This window comes from Paroedura picta, chromosome 11 (assembly GCF_049243985.1).
Source record: "Paroedura picta isolate Pp20150507F chromosome 11, Ppicta_v3.0, whole genome shotgun sequence".
NCBI classification, from domain to species: domain Eukaryota; kingdom Metazoa; phylum Chordata; class Lepidosauria; order Squamata; family Gekkonidae; genus Paroedura; species Paroedura picta.
The window spans coordinates 31,677,385-31,694,908 of NC_135379.1; the positions used below are offsets into that span (position 1 = coordinate 31,677,385).

The window sequence follows — 17,524 nt, forward strand, 5'->3', positions numbered from 1 at the left end:
GCAAGCCTGATTGTTACAGCGGATCTCTCTTACCTGGTGAATTTCCAAGCACAGAAATGGCTTTGTGATCTAGCCTCCGTGGGGAACGGGGTTGCTGGTTAGTCCAGTGTGTTGATTAACAAAGCTTGTATCCAGTGATAAGCAGGCAGCTGCATCAAGTGGGCTGTGGCCATGCCTGGGAGAACCTTCAGCCTGCTTCACCACTACCTGCTTGGTGCTGCTGCCCTCTCTCTGCCACGTAAGGGTGACTTAAGTGGCATCCAGCTGAGTCATTTGGCTGGAATGCTGGGAATCATTTCTGTAGTGTCTGTTCCATTGAGTGCCTTACTTACCTGTCACCACCCTGGTAGAAGGTAGCAGTGCCAGGAAGACTTGGGTGAGCCCCTGGGTATACTGCTTAACCAGGTGCAAATGAATGAAGCTTCTACTGTACAGTTTACCAAATAGGACTTGTCTTTACTAATACAAACACTTGAACGATAGTGTGATAATCTCACTATAATAATATATACTTATCGAACAAATGGCTGTTACACACAGGAAGCATGTAATATAGAATTTGTAGCCAACTAAATACAATGATATTGCAGACTTGTTGGGCAATCCCCCTAAATACTAATATCTAAGTTTTAAACCCACTCAGTGGTAGCTGGGAAGAGTACAAAGAGCTCTGTCACATCTCCATGGAAAGCACAGTGCTCACATTCCTGTGACATACTTTACTCTGCTCTGGTTTGGCTTCACTTGGAGTAATGTGTTCAGTTTTGGGCACCACAGAGGAATGTAGACAAACTGGAGCATGTCCAGAGGAGGGCAACAAAGATGGTGAGGGGTTTGTAGACCAAGACATATGTGGAAAGATTGGGGGAGCTTGGTCTGTTTAGCCTGGAGAGGAGACGACTGAGAGGGGATCTGATAACCATCTTAAAGTATTTAAAAGGCTGCCATATGGAAGATGGAGCAGAGTTGTTCTCTCTGGTCCCAGAGGGACAGACCAGAACCAATGGGATGAAATTAATTCAAAAGAAATTCAGTCTAAACATCAGGAAGAAGTTCCTCACCGTGAGAGCAGTTTCTCAGTGGAACAGGCTTCCTCGGGAGGTGGTGGGTTCTCCATATTTGGAAATTTGTAAACAGAGGCTAGATAGCCATCTGACGGAGAGGCTGATTATGTGAAGGTTCAAGGGGGTGGCAGGCTACAGTAGATGAGCAATAGGGTTGTAAGTGTCCTGCATAGTGCAGGGGGTTGGACTAGATGACCCATGAGATCCCTTCTAACTCTATTATTCTATGATTCTACATATGAAAAAATAGTTTGGCAGGCTGTGCCACAATCACCTTCAAGACCTGGTATTTCAACAGCACATCTGTACCATTGCCAAAGCCTGTTTGTATTCTGTTAGCCATCTTCCATATTTTACATGGCAAGTCAAATCCTGCAGGCCTCTATGGCATTTTTCAGATTATGGTATCGGGTGGAACTGATTTCATCTTCCTTGGTAACTAGTTATTTTGTGCGGATGCTTTACTTACGAATCTTCTGGGACTTCTAATGCATCTTAATGGTCTAATAGTGATACAAGAGCATTAAAAAAATACAACCACCTAGTCGTTCATAGTTTCTTTGATGTGGAGCCCCCATAATTGAAGAAAATACAAGAGTATTCATGCAGACTAATATTGTGACAGCTGATTTATCCTACAGGAGAAATCTGTGCAAGTCTCAGCAAAATTGCATGGAGAAGATGGCTGACCTGCATTTGCTGGAAGTGTGGCTTTCTAAACAGTAGCTTCATTAGAATGAAAGGAAAATAAGAGTGCAATTCAAAACCAATTTCAGTATGCTCATTTTGCTTGTAAACAGTAGTGGGTAGAATGGACAGAAATTGTCTCTGTTGTATGAGGATTTTTTCCTTCCCAGGAGCACCTGTTTGTACCTTAAGCTTTTTTACATTTGAAAATAGGATTTGTGAAGTTAGTATTAAAGGGCAGAAAGTGATGGCGAAAAGTGTGGGCGAGTGAGAGATTTTCTCTGTAAATATATTTGGTGGGGGAATGTCATCCTCCCTTTTTGAAATGGTCAATGTGGGACATTTGTTCCAAAGGCAACAGTGTGGTAGGACTGGTGATTCTCTCTCTACCTTGTAAAAAAAACCTGCTTCTTCATGTTCCTTACAATTCTTTTTCGTGTGGGTAGCAAAATCTTTATGCATTTTGTAGGGCAGATCTCGAAATAGGATCGGGAAGCACGAAGGAGGAGCCGTTGCTCTGGCTGAGCACCTAAGAGGTCCAAGATTGAAACTCAAGTGAACGGCTTGATTAAATCTTTAACTGAGCCTCTGAAATGCTGCTGCTAATCAGCCCTCGCAGCAGGCAATTCTAACGAAGTATAAGGCATGTGTCCCCCTTCCGTTCGTAGCCTCCTAACAGCTCTATGAGGGAGTTTGCTGCAGGTACCGTCTTCTTAGTGTCCATTCACACAGACCGGTCTTCCATGCAGTGGGAGTGTGAAATTGCTATCCACACCTTGTGATTTCTAGGGGCAACGACATGGCTGCAGGAGTCGCCCTGAGGCAACTACATCCTACATAACAGGGACAGCAGTCACATGAATATTACTGATTCTGATGCTCTCAAACACAGGCTGTCTCAAATATAAATTAAGATGTTTGTAGTACAACAAACTGCATCTTTACTCCGGTACTCCGGCCCCTCTCCCCACCTTTGTTCTTCCCACTACCCCCCCCCTTCCCCGCACCCTGGGGAACTGTAAAGCTGATTTTTTTTTACTTCTTTAATGCATCAAAGCCTTCTATTTGATTCATCAGGTTCATAAATTCAAGATCATGTCTGCAGCTTCTGTACTGTTCTTCTGAACCAGTGGTAAATTTACGACCTATTACTACCATCCTTTGGCATGAGGAAAGGTCGCCAGTCTGTCATTTACCGTTCATTGACTGTTATTTCTCCCAGAAGGTAGTATTTTCTTTAGATGCTCACTCTACAGTACCCATTTCTTCCATTCATACAGATGTTTATTTCTGTTATTTTTCTATGACATATCCATTCTACATTGAGACTATATCTTGAGTTTGCGAGAAGCATTTTCTTTGGGGGGGGGCATAGGTTTGTCTAAGGAAGGCACTCTCTCCTCCCTTCCGCCTAACCACAATAGCAAATTGGGCTTTGTGCTATTATACTGTGCGACTAAATATGTTTCTCAACTCTCATTGAGGCAGCTGTGACTCCCAGAGTAAATATGCTGGCAGAAGTTATGCATGGGATGTCCAAGTGAAGTTCAGTTCATGAGTACATGTGCATCCCCAATTGGTAGTTACTGCCCATCATCTTTAACATAGAACCATTATTTAAGTCTGACAGAATTGTTCCATCTGGGTGGGGAAGTGATTAAAAACAATTCAGAGTAAATTTGGTCAAACCGTGAACCTTGGGGATCACATGGACATCTTGAACAGTTCATACCATGTGTGTCCTTTATTTCCGCTCCCCCTTGCCATTTTTTACAATTCCCACCCAACTCCCCAGATGTTTAGGATCCAAATGATACTTAGAACAATGCAAGGGTGGGGAATGCCTGGAAACTGGGACCCAGCTTGGTAACAGAGAAATAAGATGCCTGGAGATTTGGTAGGGGAGGAAGAAGAGCCTAAATGCATAGCAGGCAGGATGGGATGTAGTAATGAATGTTGCTATTGGAGGTACCTCCTGGAAATTACCTAGTGGAGTTTGCCATTGGGCCTAGCAGGAACATTTGCTCAGCGGAAACTATATTGGACTGAATTCTGTGGATACGGAAAGCCTGGCTATAGCATTCTTTTATTTTTACTGAGTATGGCTCTGGCCACTTTAAAACACAGGCTAACATTGTATTCGAATTGCAATTAAATAGCAGATTATGGCACGGACTTTACATGGTTGCTTGGGGGTGGACAGCTGCCTTTGTTGAATTCCATCAGTAATTAAAGCTATTTACAATGCAATTTTCCTAATATTCGGCTGAGTTGCTGAAGCCAAAGTAAACATGCTTCAATCACTGAAAAAATGCTTTAAATGGTTTGGTGCACTGTGTGAAATGAAGTGATTTAAACTATCCTTCTATTATCTTTTATGTGGCCATTTGAAGTAGTACAGTTTGGCTTTAAAACGTTCTGCAAATTGCAGTCTCTCGTAGATGAAACTGACAGTTTAAAAAATAGCTTAAGATGCATGATGTGCACCTAGAGACCACATTTTATTGAGTCAAAATACTTTACAGAAAAACTAATGGGAACTATCAGACATACATCAGCCAGTAAGGGGAAAAAAGCCATATTGTTTATAGGCTTCGAGTTTCAATTTGTGTAAGGACAAAAGGCATTTTCAAAACACTTTACTGATTCTACACATGGCCCAAATGCAGGCCTAAGTGGGGTTGCCTATTAATGAAGGAAACAACTCCAGAAGGGACTGAGAATTCAAGGATGTTCCAGAGCTTTACAAATTCAAACCACACATGTTTTATTGTAAAGATGAATATACTTCCAAAATGAGAACAATGAATTGTACATCATGTACTAATAGTGTGTGTGTGTGAATTTGCTTATTAATTGGTGTGTTTTAAGAATATAGTAGGAGGGAAGGCAGCATGGTATACCCAGTCTCATCAGATCACAGAAGCTAAGCAGGGTCAGAACTTGGAAGGGAAACCACCAAGAAAGACCCTCTGCTTCAACAGGACTTTACCCACACACTCAGGAACATAGTGGCTTCTAGGGTTGTGTGCAGCGACAGCTGAATTGGCCATTCCAGGCTGATGCAGCCAGCTCCGTGCTGGAGGGGAGGGGAGGTGCGGCCGCTGGTGCAGGGCATAACTTGGCGCACGCATGCAGCTGCTACCGCGCACAACCCTAGGCTTCCACTCACTTGTTACTAGTTAACGGTTTTCTTGAAAAAACCCTTCAGTAAGAACTCACATACCAGCAGTCTGAGTTGGGGACAAATATCCCAGTGTCTAACCCAGGGGTAGTTAAACTGCGGCCCTCCAGATGCCCATGGACTACAATTCCCATGAGCCCCTGCCAGCATTTGCTGGCAGGGGCTCATGGGAATTGTAGTCCACGGGCATCTGGAGGGCCGCAGTTTGACTACCCCTGGTCTAACCAATCAGGAAATACATACAAATGAAAAGGTTCTGCTTTATGCACATTTTGTATGACCGTGTCCCTTTGACCTCCAGCAAATATTATGGCACGTTGACTGGCAGCTTTAACATCCAGAACGTAATCTTGATCAAATGTTAACTATATTCGAAGAAAGTTTCTCAACAAACACTATCGTTGCCCTCTGCCACTAGCGGTTTCCCAGACAGAACACAGGTTATCATTATTGCTTTAAATATTTGCAAGAGAGAAGTAATTCCAAAGGCAATACAGATAGAAACATTTATGAGAAATACAACTGCAGCCACTTCTTTAAAGCTGCCTCGTACGTCCTGAATTCCATTAGACAAAGCTAAATGAAAGTATGACACACATCAATAATACTTTGATTTAAAAATGTGAACTTAGTACAGGACATAATTTTGTTCGGTTTAAAAATCAACTAATAAATTTCAGTATCGATGGGCTTTCTTGAATGACGAAGCCTGCATGTTTGCATACAAATTCGGAGTTCAAAATGCAATTCTACTATGTTTATGCAGTGTACTTATAAAAACCCAATAATTCAGTGATTTTCAGCAGTGATAAATCAAAATGGGTTGCTTTGGCAAACAACTGCCCTCAGTCAAAACCACCATCAAAACAACTGTCTGCTGAACAGTTCCAATCACCACCATCGATACCACAATGCTCTTGGAACGTCAGGACATCACAGTTATCGTAATGGCCATTCTGATCCCAACACAAGTCTCCTCCGATGTGTTGGTCAGCATTTGATTGTCCTTCAGGTATCACATTCTCATAGCTGGGCACGTCCTTGTGCCCAAGAGGTTCAGTCCTTCCCTCTTCACAACCATCCAGCTGTTGATCGGCGATTACTGGGAACTGCAAACTGCCTTCTGTGGCAGAGAACTGCAATTCAGAATTCCTTGTGTTTTCTGTGAGTTCCAAGTCCAGCTTTTCTTCTGCTGTCTGCTGCTCTTTGGCGTTTCGTTTTGTCTTCAGAGATTTCTTGGCTTGCTTGTGATACCTTTCTTCTTTGGAGAATCTCCAGTGAAACTACAAACAGATATAGTTGTAAAGAGTATGTTAGAGAAATATTAAGGTGTTTAAATTCATTGCTGAATATTAATTTAATCAAATATCATAAGATGAGAGCTATTTTGTTTCAAAGAGGGGAAATTTTAGAAAAAGGCGCTCGCTTGCATGTTAGCTCTGCTGTCACTGTATGCTAAGCTGCTCAGAAGAAACGTAATCTTCCTAAGACTGAACCTTTTGATCTGCTTACTTTTTAAAATGTATGAGCCGTGATTCACTAACTCTGATGCACCTACAGATCCCAATGTGCTGGTATTCTTCTGTAATGTTATGTGAGCCCCAGAAAGTTTAGTACGCTAAAAATTATGTACAGACATGGACTATTTCCTTTGTTGGTGAAAATGTAGAGTTCTTACACATGCAGGTCTTTGGACCATGCCCCAAACCAGGCATGAAGCTTTCCCTTTGTGAATGCTGCCCTTCTATATATTTCAGTTTCAAACAGTGAGGCAATAATCCAACGTATCATGATATCAGTTTCAAACTATGGTGTGTGGAATAGTATGAGGAAAGGGGGAGTGGAAGAAGATATTCTATGATACACCTTTTCAATAAGTCTGCCTACTAATGGATACACAGCCTACTTCACTGAGTTAATATTACACCCCAGAAATATACTGTGATGGGAGGAGTTCTTGCCTGGTATGCAGACAAGTATATGAAAATAAAAGGAAGTGTACAATTTCAAAACTAGCAGGTGGACACCCCTTGCAGATTGTAAAATGAAGTCCCCCCCAAAAAAAATTCCTGACCATTCTGTATTTTGGAGGCATTCCAAACCTCGAGGCTCACGTTTGTTTCTAAGAATTTAATCATATTTGCAAGTTTTTCCTAAGCATGTAAAAGCTTTTGAAACTAATCTGGGCTTTTATCTCTGATAATAGAAGAATGTTTACAAAGGAGACGAATTTCAGATAGGACATGTTCAATATCAGTTCTTCCGTGCTGTGTGCATTTTCAGAAAAATAGGTTTCATGCTGCAGTTAAACCATGCACATTTAAGAAACAGAAACAAAAATGTTTCATGAAAATTACATGACCTGATTTGGTATAGCTACATATGAACATATGCATTTTTAAAAATGTACAGGCAGATAAATGCAACGAATAGCAAAGCCTCTTCTGAACCATTCAGATCAAGTAGAGTAGGCAAAGGGTGAGTGACAGCAATTAAACTACTCCACAGTTACACATGGAATCTAAAGGGGACTGCCAAGTCATGCGTTAAGGTGGCGTATTGTAGGGAGGGGGCATCTAATATAGCCCAAGAGATCTTTCTCTTTCTGCTGAAACTCCTCTGTGTATTTTACTATTTTGCTTTCGATTAAGAACTCAAGTCATAGTTCAAAAGTGTTCAGCAGATCTTCTGATCACAGCAATGTTAAACAAACTGCTCCTACTGATGTGGAATATGAAAGCTTTGCCAAGACAAACACATAGAGCAATTCAAGGCCATATACCTTAGACTGTTTCTTCTTGATTTTCTGGGGCAGGAAGGGTCTCTGAAGAAAGACAATCTGCTTAGTGGCTAACTTCCCATCCCTACAAGAAACCAAAATCCTGAGAATAAGGTTCCATTCGCCAGCACTAAACTTTCAGATGCATGGTACATTTTGCAGCAGAACACTTAAATTGATTTGAGAAGATCCTTCACCAGCCTGAGAGGGAGTGGAAACTGTCTGGTCTCTTTTGTACTCAAGCCTACTCTGAAACAACTGAGGCAGCAGTACCCATCAGCACTGTCCATCTGTCAAAATATTTCTGGAACATAAATATAAGCTCTTAATAAGGTTACCAGAAAAGCCAACGAGAGTGGTGCTTTCCCACAGTTGTGGATATTAGCCCAGAAAATTTACAGGTCAGCTGCAATGCTGGCTAGTGTTCCATTGGGTGTGTATAAAATTCAGACTGAAGCCAAGTCAGCAATCAAATATAGGACCAAAGATTCAACTGGTCATTCCTAGGAGCCCTTGTGCAGCCTCACGTTAAATACTGTGTGTTGTTTTCGTTACCATGTCTCAAAAAGGGCATTGGGAAGTTTGAAAAAAGAATTCTTCAGACTTACATAGATGCCTTTCAAAGTGGATTGGACAAATTCATGGAGCAGAGGTCCATCAGAGACTACCAGCTGTGATAACTAAGGGGAATCTCCAGGTTCAGAGGCAGAAAACCTCTGAATAACAAGGCTAGGTGACATTACGTGAAGGTTTTGGTCTCTATGGCCCGTTGTAAACAACTACTGTGTGAAACAGGATGCTGGACTGGGTGGGCCATTGGTCTGATCCAACAGGACTCTTCTTAGATGCTTGTGGGAAGGCTTCCTGGCAGCAGGGGCTACATACCCAAAGTGGTTGAAGCAACAAGGAGGCTGAGAAACAAAGACGTCAATGTACAAAAAAGGTCATTACATAATGCTATTGCTGTTCATTTGAACTGGTTTTGAGAGGTGATTGGGAATATATTTTTTCCAACTCAAGGTTATTTGTAGCAGTTGTGTCATGAAAGAGACCCATGTGGGGCACAGTGTTCTATATGATTCAACATGTATTTTGATTATAGGTAAACACACCCTCAACAGGCCAAGTTCTTAATGCTTGCCAAATTTGCATGACCAATTACATTAACCAGTAGTTAGAATGCCCGCATAGATCAGTACTAAGCAGAAAGCTATCTCCAGAGGAAAATTTAGAACACAGATGTATCTGATGAAGTGAGCTCAGACTCACAAAAAGCTTGTGCTGAAATATATTCTGTTCATCTACAGAGTGCTGTAGTGTGCTACTACAAACTAAAATTGCTACCTATCTGGAATTTCCATATTAATCTGCAATGAATACGAATACATTGTAAGTTCTTCTGGCACCTGAAAAATAACATATTTTTCATGAACTAGGACCCACTTTGTAAGAGATATTTGAATGCCATGACCCTTCTTGCCCCATTTCTTACACATTTCTCTCTACACCCAGTCCTGCAAAGGTAGGATCCCACTTAAAGCAAATTACTAGTTTAAAAGATGGTAGGATGGGTTATTTTTAAATAAATGGTCACTCCAGCAGGGCGTTGGGGGACAGCATTCTGTGAGAAGAACATATCTGCTCTCTAGCTGAAAGGCATCTGAGAATGGAACCAGGGCATTTCTGCTTTGTTGACCATCTTCAAAAGAACAGGAAAGCTAAAGGATCAGTAATATAAAGTAGGGGTAGTCAACCTGTGGTCCTCCAGATGTCCATGGACTACAATTCCCACGAGCCCCTGCAAGCATTTGCTCTGATATAAAGGATCTGGGGGCAGGATTTGTAACTTCAGCATGGATATGCTACATTGCCTGCCACAGGTCTCCCTCTGCTTTACTGACAAGACCAAAAAATGATAAAAACGGTTCAACATTACTGCTACAGGCTAGACCAGCGGGATAAGCAAGGAAGACTCTCTGACTGACTTCTGTACTTGGGGAGAAGGCCATCTCTTCACAGTACCTGTTTATCTTTACAACCGGTGTGGGAAGCACACAAGTCAGTTGCCAGCCATACACGGCAAGAGAGTTCAACAGGGGAATGTAATCTGCCTGCACATGAGCCCCCTGGGGAAGAGAAATTAAACCATTAGAGTTAACATGAAAAGTGAAACCATTCTGTAAAACGTTGTTTATTAATGGGTTAGATCATTTCTGCAATTTCAGCAAAACAGGAAAAAGAAATTAATATTGCAAAACAAAAGGGATGAAGGGTCATTTTTCAGTTCTTGCTGAAGGGTTAAATAATTTTGTCTAAACAGTAGAAACACATTTCTTTCCATGCTCTAAAACCTTCCATGTGGCAGCTGATGAATCAGATCAACAGGGCTAATTCATTTTGTTTTGCGGGAGATCCCCTGGATGAATGGCCTCCCGGAATATTAGCTGAAAGAGAACAATTACCTCCTTCCAGACAAAAGGGTATTCAAGCAGTACAAAATCCAGCTATGCTCACGTAGGACCAATTCTGCTCCTGACTATACAAGGAGTAGCCGTTGAGTAATTCAGTTAAAGTGAGGCTTGCCACTCAGTTTACACCAGTTCAGCCCAGAGAAAAATTGCTCTTCTGATTTCAAAGTAGCTCATGGTGAGTTAAACAACATTATGTTGGTAATGAGCCCATGTTATTTGCATCTAGCAGCAATGAATACCAGTCATTTTATTCTTTGTTTGTCATTCTTCAGTCTATATGTAGGTAAGACCAAAATGGTACCTTTTAAGAATCTGGCTCCGTAAAATTCTCTATTGCCAATTCTCTGTTGCTCAACATGACCAAATGATGCTCACAGAAGAGTAAATGGTAGTCATGGCAGACTGCCAGAGAGCTCTAATATTAAATCCGTGGATTCAGCAAAGACACAGACACTTCAGCTCCAAACAACCAACACTTTACTAGAACTAGAAAACACTGAACACAGACAGACAGTACTCTGGAACTTATATACATACGCAAGCCTCCCACCATGACATGTGACTAGCCATTAACTGAGGCCTGTGATTGGTCCATAAGTCTATTCTGTGATTGGCTTAAGAGCCAGCAAATCCTAAACAAGGGCTCAGGATCCCAATCTTAGGTCCAAGCTCAAAGTCTCTTGAAATACACAACACCCCTCCCCCTCTTAAGTTTGAACATACCAATTGGCATGGAGCGAAGGTTGCTGCTGGATTTATAGCAACCTAGCAGTTACACTGTCCTGTGCATCAGTGACCTCTGTCATTAGTGGCTCTGGCGATAGAATGCTCTCCCTGATGAGGTGGTCCTTATATGACACTTTTCTATACCCGAAGGCGTCTCAAATCGCCTTCCCTTTCCTCTCCCCACAACAGACACTCTGTGAGGTGGGTGAGGCTGAGAGCGCCCTGATATCACTGCTTGGTCAGAACAGCTTTATCAGTGCTGTGAGCAGCCCAGGGTCATCCAGTTGGCTGCATGTGGAGGAGCGGGGAATCAATACCACTCTGATACCACTGGAATTAGCAGGAACTATTGAAGAAGCCTTATTGCCCAGAGGCCAGACAATCCTGAAACTACTCCAAACAATTTCCCCCCCACGGATATTTAATACAGAAGCAGAAAACACTCATCTGAAACAAGACAAGAACTGGCACAATCACCATTTAAAGACAGTTATGTGAAGATGAGGGACTTGCCAAGAAATGACCAGTATTAACACAGCTATGACCCATTTCCTCTAAAGCAGGGGTAGTCAACCTGTGGTCCTCCAGATGTCCATGGACTACAATTGGTAGCTGAAAATGGACTGCAAATGCTGGCAGGGGCTCATGGGAATTGTAGTCCATGGAGATCTGGAGGACCACAGGTTGACTACCCCTGCTCTAAAGCACAGATTATCTCTTGACAGCCATTATAGGGGAGCCTGCAGGACCCTATATCAACTTACTCTCGGATAGATTTCTTTCCTCTTCCTGGTTCTTCTACCAGCCCAGAGAAGGAGCATCCTTATTACCAAGGAGCGCCACCCACTTCTATCACAGCATGCAACCAGATGTCAAAGCCAGAGAAATTTGTTCTGGCAACTGTTGGAAGCATAAGAACCCTTGACTTCTGCAAAACCAAATCACTTTTCTGCTGCAGTGTCACAGCTGGTTTTCCATTCAGGTTCTCATTGCACTGCTTTTGGTTACACAACAAAAATGCTGGGGAGGGGCTGTGGCTCTGTGGTAGAGTATGTGCTGCAGTCAGGTGGTAGGTTGATAGGGTAGTTTTATGTATTTAGTGTAGGGCAGCCAGATACACTCGTTTTAGTATAGATGTAGTACAGAACAGCCAGATAGAAGAAGCAGAAGAGTTGGTTCTTATACACCGCTTTTCTCTACCCAAAGGAGGCTCAAAGCGGCTTACAGTCGCCTTCCCTTTCCTCTCCCCACAACAGACAACCTGTGAAGTAGGTGAGAGAGCCCTGATATTACTGCCTGGTCAGAATAGCTATATCAGTGCCATGGCAAGCCCATCATCACCCAGCTGGTTGCATGTGGAGGAGCGGGGAATCAAACCCAGGTCGCCAGATTAGAAGTTCACACTCCTAACTACTACACCGAGCTGGCTCTAATGAGGAAGTAAGTGTTGGCCACATCCATTAATAGTTTATTAACTATTTATATATATTTTTATATAAAATGTATACTACACTTTTCTGCTCTAAGCATGGCCACCAATACGGTTAACAGACTAAAAACAAACATAATAAAGCATCTTAAAACCCAAGAAAATCCAGCAGTAAATGACTGCTATATGGCAATGACAGCGCAACATCCAACCATGTGTGGAAGCATCACGGATGCTGGCTTGGTGGCCACAAAGTCATTTTTTATGGACAGATGACATTCTGAACTCTATCACAACTGAAAACTATTTGAATGTATTTTACGGAGTTTGTTAAAATGGTGATTTCTCACAAGGCAAATCTATAGTGGGAGCCTGATTTTTTCAAAGCTCAGTATAAATGAAGAGCAAATGCAAAGACAAAAGCTTGAATTTTGACGAAAGCACAGTGGCAGGGAGGAAGAAAAGACAGTGTGGCTGATCTACAAATCAAAGGGAGAGACATTTTCTTCTGTGAGAGAGAGCAAAATTTTAATGAACTCGTTCCCCGTTTTCCTGCAGTTGATAAGTAATCTCTGATCACACCTTGAGTGTCAAAAACCAGACCCTGTTGAGAAGGCTGTTTTCTGTCTTGCAGCAGATAAAAAGAACTCAATTTTACTTATGATTTTGCTGTTTGTTTTCCCCCCACTCTCTCATTCTCCGATAGCCTAGCTCATTAGAAAAACTAGAAAGCTTTGCAATTTGAAAAATAAGTGGGAAGAAATATCTAGGCCAAGCTAGCATAAAGAAAACAACCTGTATTAGCAATTTTCTCTCTTTTTGCTCTGATTGTAGACTTAAAAAAAAAAAAAAGACTAAAGAAAGCAAGGTCCACAGTTGCTCTAAGATGGAGACAAGCTCATTTAAAGCATTTTTAACCATCTATGGATGAATTACATAGCAGCTGCAGAATTTATATAATTTTAAAGTCTCAAAGGATGCCGCATCATCTAGTCCAGCCCTTTAGATGTTGAAAAAGATAACCTGTATTTGAAATAAAAACTGCCACTTGAAAACCTTTATGGAAGGAAAATATACAGGAAGCTGAACACGTGGACATTGAGGATTGTGATTATCAGTCTTACTAAAGAAAGAAGCCCAATGAAGTTAGGAGTTCTGACCTGACTTGCCACCATCTTCCAGACACAGATTCTAACAGGCTGTAGTTTATAGCACAGGAAGGACTGTGTTGTGTGTTCTCTTTAATAAAGCAGAATGGAAGGCTTTAGAAACAAGATTTATATACCCGAGGAAAGCTGCCTATATGGAAAAAATATAAATATACTTCATATATACCCCCAGGCCTTATTTGATACCTGATTAATCCCCATAGAAGAGTGGCCTTTTAAAATTTAAACATCTTTCTAGAAAAAGGATCCCCCCCCCCCCCAGGCTTATCATTATGCATACTTGTACTGGAAGAAAACCGCAAATTCTTTTGATGCTGTTCATAATAAACCCAATGCTTCAAATACTGCAGCATTACTATAGGAAGGTTGAAAATGGCTATCCTTCACAACACAGTAAAATGTAATTTTGCAGTGTCTCCTCCCTCTTAATAGTGGTAAAGCTGCTGCTGGACACAAATATAAACTTGCAAGTTTCAGTTAGAGGAAAAACTTGTGCTTACACTGAAGCTTGAAAGAGAATATCTAAATCACATTAAGATACAAGGAATTTTCCAAAAAGCTACAAGGAGCTAGAATAAGAGGATGTTTTCACATATACGATTAGGAACTCGAGAGCTGCTCCCATTTGGTACAATCCCACAACTATGTAGACAGGCCAATTGCAAGGGTCTGTCCAACCTGAATGTGGCCCTTCTCACTGTGGGTTGTAACAGTTTTCCCCATGCAATACTGGGACCCACCCAGGTGGCTGCATCATTCAGTTGTGTGGACCCAAGAAGAATACCTTTAAAAAAAAAAAAACTAGTCCAATCCTGGGGCTGAATTGGCTTTTCTTGCAGTAGAGTTTAAACTTTACTGCAGGAGAAGCAGATCTCAGATCTGCATACACTGGGGAGGCCTCTGAAGAGTTCAGCTATTTATAAATGACCACTCCCTACATATTGATTGTTGAACCTCCTGGGGTCTTCTAAAGTACTTCCGGCTCCAGTGATATGAATGAAATCTCGGACAGGCCTATGCGTCTTTATTTGGTTTTGGTACAGTGGCCACATAGTAATCTGGAACATGGCACACAGATCCTGCCTGTGATGGCTTCTCCTGCAGCACAGTTTCAGCTGTGTTAGAGGAGAAGCTGGCCTCAGGATCGGTTGTGCCGCAGCTACTAGATTATTCCATGTAGCACAGCAGCTTCTGGGGCTGACTTCTCCTGCAGCCTGGTTTAAACCAGGCTGGCAGGCTGTACTAAAAGCTAGTCCCAAGCTGTGCCAGAAGAAACAGTCTGCTCCCCTCAGCACAACTGATCCTCATGCCATCTTCCACAGTCTCTTTAAACTTTAAAGAGACTATACTACAAGCCTGAGGAATAGATTTTGCTTATTAGTACTGAAAATTTCACACAAGAAAAGACACTAAACCTATGAAACATTACCACCAACAACACCACAATAACCCCCCAATAAGAAATAAAAACACCCCCCCAATAAACAAAAACATACAATGACAAAAACATTTTTTTTTTGATCCACCACTGGTAATTCCCAAAATTATCTGTGATTTTCTTTGGATTCCCCCCCCCCCCAGTTTTCCTGAGAAAACTGAGATATATTTGGGGAGCTGATAAGAATACTGATAAGACTTTTGGGGGGTATATTTTTGGCTCAGGTAGATCCAAATGCACATCTCTACTCCATGCATATCGGTCTGTATGCAAATATTTGCTGTGATTTTGCAGATGGTAAGCAGGGCGAATAAGACACACTGAAACAAGGGAATCCTGGCTTCCCGTCCTGTGATGAGTGACTGTGTGTAGCCTCTTAAACCATAGAATCATAGAATCATAGAGTTGGAACGGTCCATAAAGACCATCTAGTCCACCCCCTGCTCAACGGAGGATCAGCCCAAAGCATCCAAGAAAATTGTGTATCCAACCTTTGCTTGAAGACTGCCAGGGAGTTCACCATCTCCTTAGGCAGCCTATTCCACTGCTGAACTACTCTGACTGTGAACATTTTTTTCCTGATATCTAACCTATATCGTCGTACCTGTAGTTTAAACCCATTACTGCACGTCCTTTCCTCTGCAGCCAATGGGAACAGCATCCTGCCCTCCTCCAAATGACAACCTTTCAAATACTTAAAGAGGGCTATCATGTCCCTTCTCAACCTCCTTTTCTCCAGGCTGATGCCAAGATGCCAATGCAAGATGCCAATGCAACCTACCAAGTCACTTACTTTTTGTGCTCAGTGCTTGGAAAAAATCTGTGGAGCAACATCCAAATAGGTGATGTTAAAAAATTGTGTGGTTGCTGTTAGCATCAAAAAGTCACTACTGGCAAGAATCTCTTCTATGAACATTTCAAAAGGTAAAAAGGCCTCGCATGCAAGCAAGCATGTTTGATGGAGGGAATAAAAATAATAATGAATCTGGCCTGCCAAAACTAACTTAGTGAAAAATATTCTCAGAAATGTATTTACATCACTTGTGTATTCCAATGAATGAAAAGATGATTCAGAAGTTAATGGTTTTTCCATCCCATTTGTTGATTATTTCCATAAGCATCTGTGGGTGCTTTTTTAAGAAGCTTACCACAGAATGAGAAAGTCGCATCTGTGAGTCTTCTACAACATAATTCTCATTCTAAACTACACTAAATAGATTTAGAAAAGTTAAAGATGAAAGCCTTTTTTCCCCTAGTATTTGGCTATGAAAGCCAAGCTAGGGAGCCTGGCAAGGTCATTTACGTCTTAAAGTAAATTCCAGGATTTTTGGATTGTTTGTGAAATCACACTTGGGTGCTTTTCTTGCAATTGTTTAGCCCTCACTCTTCTCCCTTGTGCACCTGGAAAGTTGCACATTAATAAATTAGCTGGATTTTGAAACTGCAAAAGCCAGCTTGTGGGGGACTAAGGTAACCAAATGCACCTGGAGAAGCCACAGGCATAGCAGAACATAGACTGTGGTTCAGTTCAACCTTAGTTTTGTATACCGCTCAGCATGGACTAAGGATTTCTGCACTCCGTCTGAGTAATCTATGCCAACTGTAATACACTGTGACTTCTAAAATGGAACAAAGCATCTTACTACTGTTCTGTATGTGGGTCTGCTGAGGGCTGGGATTGAGGTCTGAGACAGGATCCAATCTGCCTGATCCTGTCACTTTAAATCAATCAGTGCTTATCTAGCCAATCAATTTAAATACCGTATTTGCCACCGCATAAGGCGACTGGGCGTATAAGACGACCCCCCAACATTTCCAACATTCCACTCAAAATATAGAGTTTGTTACATTACATTACAGTACTGTGGGCCACTATGGACAGCTATGTCTATCCCAACTGAAGTGCACCCGGCGTATAGGATGACCCCCCCCCACTTGGAGGCATGTTTTTCAGGGGGGGAAAGTAGTCTTATACGAAAGCAAATATTGTAATTCAATGCTAAACTGGCTAATTCCACTCACAGGCAGGGAAATCTATTGTCTGCTCTGTATATAAGTTGGGGTTTTCTGGGGAATTTCTCAGTCTTGTCGCCTGCTACAACATGTACTTACTGCTAAGATCACCAATAAAGAACATATTTAACACTACTAAAGTTTTAGCTAAGTTTTCAGCCAATTCAGTTCTGAGAGCTAAAAACTGCTTTTACAACTCTATGTACACATCCGAGATATAACCCTAAAAGACCTCAATTAAACGAATCTCAGCTAAAATATATAGTTCCAAAATAAGTCCGAAGTGCTCATTCCATTATAAAAGGCTATGGGACTAACTACACATATTTTCCCTGGAAATTTCCCAAAATCATGGGTGGAAAGATGGGCTGTGATATTCCACACTTTCCCTGTGTGTGGGCCTGATTTGGACCCAGAGAATGACGTGTGGAGGGAGAAAGCTTGGACCTACCCCCATGCACTATTTTTCCAATTGGAAATTATTCTGAGCTTTCAATTTGCCCCAGTGGGGAGAAATGTAATTCAACAGTGCAATGTGAAACACCCACAACAGGGCAAATAGCA

The 17,524-nt window shown here is 41.8% G+C and overlaps 1 protein-coding gene across 3 annotated transcripts in view; it reads right to left on the reverse strand.

The window, feature by feature from the left end:
- Positions 1-5,122: 5,122 nt before the first annotated feature.
- The window catches only part of RFTN1 (raftlin, lipid raft linker 1), a 95,889-nt gene continuing 83,487 nt past the window's right edge, over positions 5,123-17,524 (reverse strand). For all 3 annotated transcript variants that reach the window (XM_077302844.1, XM_077302842.1, XM_077302843.1), the window contains exons 8-10: positions 9,737-9,840; positions 7,718-7,799; positions 5,123-6,218 (exon numbers count right to left, since the gene is read on the reverse strand). In XM_077302844.1, coding sequence (XP_077158959.1) covers positions 5,781-6,218; positions 7,718-7,799; positions 9,737-9,840 — 624 coding nt within the window. In that variant the 3' untranslated portion in view covers positions 5,123-5,780. The remainder of the gene's footprint in view (positions 6,219-7,717; positions 7,800-9,736; positions 9,841-17,524) is intronic.